The 6,788-nt window shown below is 55.3% G+C and overlaps 1 protein-coding gene across 1 annotated transcript; it reads right to left on the bottom strand.

The window, feature by feature from the left end:
• Positions 1–266: 266 nt before the first annotated feature.
• On the bottom strand, positions 267–6,364 carry ARR3 (arrestin 3). Its single transcript, XM_041396562.1, has 17 exons — positions 6,348–6,364; positions 5,913–5,943; positions 5,536–5,596; positions 5,144–5,188; positions 4,665–4,864; positions 4,496–4,555; positions 4,186–4,253; positions 3,765–3,900; positions 3,600–3,684; positions 3,420–3,492; positions 2,776–2,913; positions 2,287–2,370; positions 2,003–2,026; positions 1,873–1,925; positions 1,476–1,485; positions 653–655; positions 267–366 (listed from the first exon to the last, which is right to left on the bottom strand). The coding sequence occupies exons 1-17, from the start codon at positions 6,362–6,364 to the stop codon at positions 267–269; spliced, it is 1,188 nt and encodes a 395-aa protein (XP_041252496.1).
• Positions 6,365–6,788: the final 424 nt, after the last annotated feature.

Raw genomic sequence — 6,788 nt, 5'->3', positions numbered from 1 at the left:
GACGCGCTCGGTTGGGGCCATTGCATCCCGCCCTGTCCCTGTCCCTGTGCTGGCACCCATGGGAACAGGGAGCACCGTGGGGCTTTGCAGCGTGGCGGGCCCAGGAGGAGCTGCAGCAGCTCTCACCACCACTACCAGGGCTTGGAGTGGGTGAGGAGGTGAGACCTATGGGGGCTGTGAGGGGCTGAGGGAGCTGTGCCAGGTGTGGCACAGTGGGGACACTACAGGTGGCTGCGTCCCAGACTGGGGCATGTGGGGCTGGCAGCTTAGCTCTCCTCTTTCTCAGCTTCCTCCTTCTCATCTTCATCATCCTTCTCTCCCTTGAGCTTCTGGCGAGCAAATTCCTCTATGACAATGTCCTCCTCACTGGAAGGAAGAGCAGAGCACAGTGAGCCCACAGGAGGAGGAGAAACTCCTACTGAGCCCAAACCCTGCTCCTGGTGGGGACAGCACAGTGGTCACCCCAGCCCTGTCACCCCACTCAGAACAGGTCACCGTGAGGCACAGCCTGGCCCCAGCACACAAACCCAGGCCCCATCACTGTGAGCCTGCCTGACCCAAGGAGCTTGGCCTGCAGCTTCTGCTGGTTTTTCATGCAATATTTTGCATTTCCAAGGGAAAACAAGGAAAGGAAAACAAAGAGCTGTGTTACCTCCTTGAGAAAGGCAAGCAGCACGTGCCAGCAAGGGAAAGTGAAAAGTGGGGGAGAAAACAGAAAAAAAAAGAGTCAGCAAAAGAGATTCCAAATGCTTGGGAATGTGAAATGATTTGGCAAAACCTACATGGAGCCATGGTGGATACAGACCAAGAGATTTCCTCTTTGGAAGTTCAAATGTTCTCACTGAGCTGGGAAAGGGATGGTGTGAAAGGGATAAGTATGAAAGCCTGGATTGCAGCCTGGTTTTCCAGGCCCCAAAACCCAGTGCTCACGTCCTCCAGCAGGCTGTAACCAGACATAGAACTTTTGGCAGGGCCAGCATGGCTGTCAGGAATGGGTTTGGCACTGCAGCTTCCCAGAGGGAAGAAGTCCCAGCTGTGGCTTCGGTTGGAAGAAGCTGATTTGGGAGGAGAAGAGGCCTCTGGTGCTGGGGAATGTGCAGGGATACAGGGACATGGCTTCCAGCAGCCCAGGGAACTCTGTGTGGGGACCAAGACCATGGAGACATCTTGTCCAGTGATGGCACTTGTGGCTGGAAGACACTTCCAGCTGCTTCTGAGGGACAGGGCAAGCCTGGGCTTGCAGCTGCTGTGGCTGCAGCAAAGGGAATTGTCAAATAAGCTCTGGGAGTTTGCAGAACAAATCCCAGTCCCAGGATTTGGTCTCTCCTGCTGCCTCTGAGAGTGGCTGCTGTGACACAGGCTCAGGGCTTTGAGACCTGGCTGGTTTAATCCAAGGATGTGACCTCAAGCTGGGATGTCACATCCATCTGTGATGGATCTGTGTGGTTTGTGTGTTAGAGGGAACATCTCTTTACCTTGGCTTAGCTGTATTCCAGTGATAAGCACAGGGAGAAAGGGATGGGGAGAGAAAAGAGAAAAGGTTAATACAGAAAGGACATTTCAACTGACAGCTCTCCTCAATGCTTGGGTATTTTCCTGGAAAGAGGGGACAGTGGGAAGGGTGGTGTAGGGAGGACATCTCCCACCCTGCTCCAGGACACGGGATGGGTGCAGCACAGCTGGACAGCTGTGCCCATCCCATGGGAAAACTGCTTCTACCCTGCTCCAGGACAGCTGTGCCCATCCCACAGAGGGCACAGCAGGGCCCTTGGCACTGGGGCAGCTGCACCAGAGCTGTTTTCACCAGCTCCCCCCTGAACCAGAAGTGCCTCTTTCCCGCTGATTTTCAGCAGCATCCCACACACAACTCACAGTCATCAGGCTTCGGGTGCATGAGGATGACGGGCATCTCCACCCCAACATCACTGGAAGGAAAAGCAGCTCTGTCAAGGATCCTGCCCAGCACAGCCCCACTCTCAGCCCCACAGGCAGCTCCCCTTACCTGGCAGTGAGATCCCCCAGGATGCTGTGGCAGCAGGAGAGAAGGGACAGAAATGAGCCAAGGCAGAGGAGGGGAGGTGTTAGACTCTGCTTTATACTGAGGTGGAAGATGGTTGATAATAGGGGTGGTGGGGTGGGGGTCAGAGAGCAGCCCAGTGACCCCAGGGGAGCAGGGCAGCGATGAGGGGGCCCATGGTGTGAGTGCCCTCTCATTTCCCTGGGGTACCAACCCCCCAGCACAGCCCGAGCTGGTGACCCCTGATTGCCCTGCCCACGGAGCCTCACCCTCCTCGGGACACCACCAGGTTGACCTTCACTTTGTAGGACACCAGGATGCCCAGCACCTCCTTGTCCATGCCAGGTCTCAGGCTAGGAAAAAGGCAGAGAGGGACAGTGAGAGGGCAGTGCTGCCTGCAGACCCCATCCACTCCCCCCATGGCGGTGCCAGGGTTTATTTGTGTCCTGCAACATGTGGGGTGCACTGGGGTTTAGCAGGGGAGAAGAGCAGGAGAAGAGAGGGGAGGGCACTTGGGTGAAGCCACAGAGAAGCTTCTGGAGGCCCCTTCCAGCCCTGCAGAGGGATTCAGGAGCTTTGAACAACATTGGAACTGGGAAGCTACATCTCTCCTACAGAATGGACAGGTGACAATGTCACAAAATCCCAACATTTTCCAGCTGGATGGGGTGGGCTCAGGGGCCTTTGGGGGGAGCCCAGAGCAGGGGGAAGTGGGGGAAGGCATGGTGGGGAGCAGGGGGAGCCCACACAGCTCTCACATGGTGGTGGAGGCCAGGTTGGTGTCCTCGTGCTTGAGTTTGCCATCGAGAGCGAGGCCTCGCTTCTGGCGGTTCGACGAGAGCAGGGGGGTCACCGAGTACGTTTTGGAGAAGGTGGAATTGGCAGCCACAGTCTCACTGGGAGGGTGGGAGAGAAGAGCTCAGAGCCAGCCCCAGCCTGGGGGTGCTCAGCATCACTGCAGGCACCTGTGCAGGGCCAGCCCTGCCCTCCCCATGCAGCAGCTGGGCCATTTCCTCCTTTCGTTCCCTCCTCTCTTTCACCTCTACAACCACTTCTTTTTTCTCCCCACCACCTTTTCTCTCTCCCTCCTCGTTCTCAGAAGGGCAGAGACTGTGTCTGGCCTCAAAAATGCAAAGTGAGGAGTTGAAGAAGCCTGGGAGCAGTTGTGCATCTTCCCCAGGGACCTTCCCAGCCACCACCGGCTTGTGCTGGTGGGATGTGGTCCACGGCCTTCCCTGTCCTCTGCTTCCTCTGCACCTGCTCTTCTAACCCAGACATTTTTGCTGCTTGGTGTAAAACTGTCACATCCTCTGCCCCCATCCTCTCCCATCCTCCTCCTCTTCCTCATTTCTCTTCCTCCCTCTCAGAAATGCCACTTCACCTCCGGCCCCTCATCCCTTACTTTATCTCCTCGGTGCACACAGTCTTCGTGTATTTATCCAGGGAATACAGGACCACGTCTGTGATCTGATCCACTGGGGACAGACAAGGGGGAGCCGTGTTGGTGACGTAGCAGGGGCTCATGGTCCCCATCTCTGTCAGTGATGGGTGCTGGGACATGTCCCTTCTTTCCCTCTCTCACCTGAGATCTTAATTTTTTTCACAACCTTGTTGGTGGTGTTGTTGATGTTGACGGTCACATTGATGGGGTCTCCGTGGTAGTAGATCTGCGAGGGGAAGAGGCTCAGCGATGTGACCAGAAATCCTGATCCCCATCCCTGGCAGAGGGGACAATGTCCCTACTGACCTCCCTGTCCAGGGAAGCTTCGAGGTGCAGAGGCTTGTCTGACATCATGAACTGCCGGGTGGTCTCGGCTCTCGGGGCCGGTCCCGTCTGCAGCGGGGCGAACTGCACCTTGCGGATGATGAGGCGCACGGAGTTCCTGTGGGGACACAGGTGGCACCCCCAGTGTCCCCACAGCATCAACAAGGGGTCACAAGGACTCTTTGGGGACTTCACAGTGTCTCTAGCCAAAGGGTGAGAGTTTCACCTGGCTCTTAGCATGTGACACAGGGACCAATGTCCCAATTTCAGGCAGAGTTCCCCATCCAAGCATGGCACAGGCTGACAGAAGCCCCTCAGCCTGATCCCTAAGCTGGTCACCCCAAAAAGATCCTGTGGTTTAGTTTTCAGGAGAAAAGGGGAGAAAGGGATCCCCTGAAAATACCTCTTGTGAATTTTCTCCTCCAGATTTTCAGCACAAAATCCTTTGACCTCGAAGTCCACTCCACAGGCCTGGGGGAACATACGTGGTCACTGAGCAGGAGGGGCTCACAGCTGTCTGAGCTTCAGGTTCCTTGTCTTCCTTCCTTCCTCCACTGCATTCCCAGACATCCTGGCACTGACTCCAGCCATCCTCCCTTCCCACCCCTCACCCCATGGGCCATGAGAATCAATTCTCATTTTTAGCACCCCACAACTCAACCCCTTCCCAGGGAGGATGGTCCAGGGGACACAGGCTGGGGAGAGCAGCTCACCTTTCCCACATCATCTGGCCCAGGCTGGAGGGTGATGGAGCAGGGCAGGTTGGTGGCAATCTGGGCAAAGCAGGGAAAGAGAGAAAAAAGAGAATAAAGGGCGTGTTCAGAGCTGAGCCCTGGTGACACCACGGAGCCACATGGCCGGGAGGGGCTGAGCAGCCCCTACCTCGAAGGTGAAGGGGTAGGCGTTCTCCCCGAGCTTCTTCATCAGCTTCTCCTGCAGAGGAGTGAGGGTTTTGGGGGCCTGGTCTGGCACGGGTGGGTACAGTTGGGTGGTCAGCACGTAGATGTCCTTCCTGAAGGTCAGGCCGATCACATCAAGGTCATCGCGGCCGTAGCGGAAGGCGCAGGTCAGCGTCACATACACTGAGCCAGGCAGGACAGGGACGAGGGCAGGGAGGCAGGGAAGGCACAGGGGGTGAATAAAGAGGCAAGACAAGCTGTTCAAAAGCTCTTCAGCAGACATGGGACTTCCTCAGATACTAAACATGAGCAGGATCCCTCATGTCCTTTGCTGCATGGCCCTGATGGACAACGAGCTGTAGGTGACACGGAGCAGCTTTAACCTGAGCACAGCCCCAGGCTGCTGCTGAGCTTTGGGCTGGTTCCACCCCCTCCCCTCACACTGTATTTCTGTATCAATACCTTTCCTGTCCTTTAGGTACTCTGGGTCGATCAGGCAGACACCATCTGCAAACAAGCAAAAGGAGGACGACTGGTGAGCTCAGCTGCCTGAGGAGATCTTTGCTAAAACACAGCTTTTGAAACCCAAATAATCCTTTGCAGCTGGAAGTGCAAAGAGGACGAGAGGAGCTGCTACCAAGGGGGATGGTGATGCCTCCTCCAGCAGCGTGGCTAGGTAGTTTTGCAAAGGGACTTTGTCCCTTTGCCCACTGTTTTTCCCAAGGATATTTGCAGGAAAACATGATATTTGCTCCTCCAGAGCTGTTCCTCCTGCTCTACCAGCAGCCTGCAACACTGGGGCTGGCCTCCCCAGCGTGTGCTTCCCTCTCAGTGCTGGACACAGCCCAACTCACCTACAGATTCCACTGAATCCACGTTATCCACATAGTCTCTCTTCCCCAGGTAGAGAGAAAGCTGGAAGCAGCACATGGGGAAAGGGAGGAAGGAAGCAATGTTTGCCATGGAATTGGCCCAAATTTCGAAGCCCTGAATTGTGTCATGAGGTTTGTCACCAGGCTGGACCAGAATCACCTTGAAGGGGTCATATCAGGGTATTTTTTAACTTCTGTTTTGAAAAGCCAGTCCTGCCAGGGTCATTGTGGCAGGTCCAGAAATCAGTCAGATTTCAAAGGGAAGGCAGACCCAGCCTGGATCCTGTGAGCAGATCCAGCCCAGCATAAACCTTGGGCTGGCCACACAAAGGGACAGGGGACAGGGCACAGAGCCTCACCTTACTGTTGGGACTGGTCTTCTTGAAAACCCTGTGAAGAAAACAGAGACGGATATTTGGGAATGCCTTGGACAAGGCTGGGTGGGGCACAGGGAGATGATGGGCTGCCCTACAAATGTGCTGCACCACCAAGAGCCACAACAGGGTGTCCAGTTCCTGGGGAATTCCATGTCTTGCAAATTCAGGGCCAAACCCACGCTGTGTGGCTACTCCAGGTGTGCTCCTGAGCTCAGGGTGACCATGGAGGAGTGGGGGGATTCTGTGTCTTATGGGCAAGTGAGAAAGGCCAACACAGAACTCCATGGCAGCTCCACGGGAGCTCACATTCCAGCCCCTGGGAGAAGCAGCTGGGTTGAGCTGGAATCTCACTTTCCCCCTCTGTTCCTGCTCTGCTCCATCCCAATTCCAGGTAAATAAATCAATAAAGATACTTACTTTGATCCGTCTGCCATTTTAACTCAGCGCACAAATGTCCACGAGGAAATCTGTGGGGAGAAGCAGGGAAAGCACTGGATGAGGTGGTGGGAAGGGGCAACTCCAGCCATGGCCACCATCCAACATCCTGCAGAGCCCTCAGGATTTGGTGCTGCTGCCTTTGCAGAGCTTGAGAGCTCCAGGTTTGGCTTTGGGGCAGCACACGGGAGCTGAGCCAGCTCTTTGTTCCTGACCAAAAAGGTGATGAAGTGAGAGAATGTTGCTCCAGAAAAGATGAAGCACAGGGGTGATTTCCAGTGGATCAGGTTCAAGACTGGGAAAGGCAAGAAAGTGAACAAAAGGCCTTATAGATTCTCAATTTTAATAGTTTTTCCTGTCTGCTGGAAATTGGCTGTCATGGCTCAGAGGTAGGAATGGGCTTGTTTTGTCCTGTCACTCACA

This window comes from Onychostruthus taczanowskii, unplaced genomic scaffold (assembly GCF_017590055.1).
Source record: "Onychostruthus taczanowskii isolate IOZ18803 unplaced genomic scaffold, ASM1759005v1 scaffold13, whole genome shotgun sequence".
Classification (NCBI taxonomy): domain Eukaryota; kingdom Metazoa; phylum Chordata; class Aves; order Passeriformes; family Passeridae; genus Onychostruthus; species Onychostruthus taczanowskii.
Note: the sequence above shows the minus strand (reverse complement) of the source record. Positions and strands in the feature narration are given on the sequence as shown.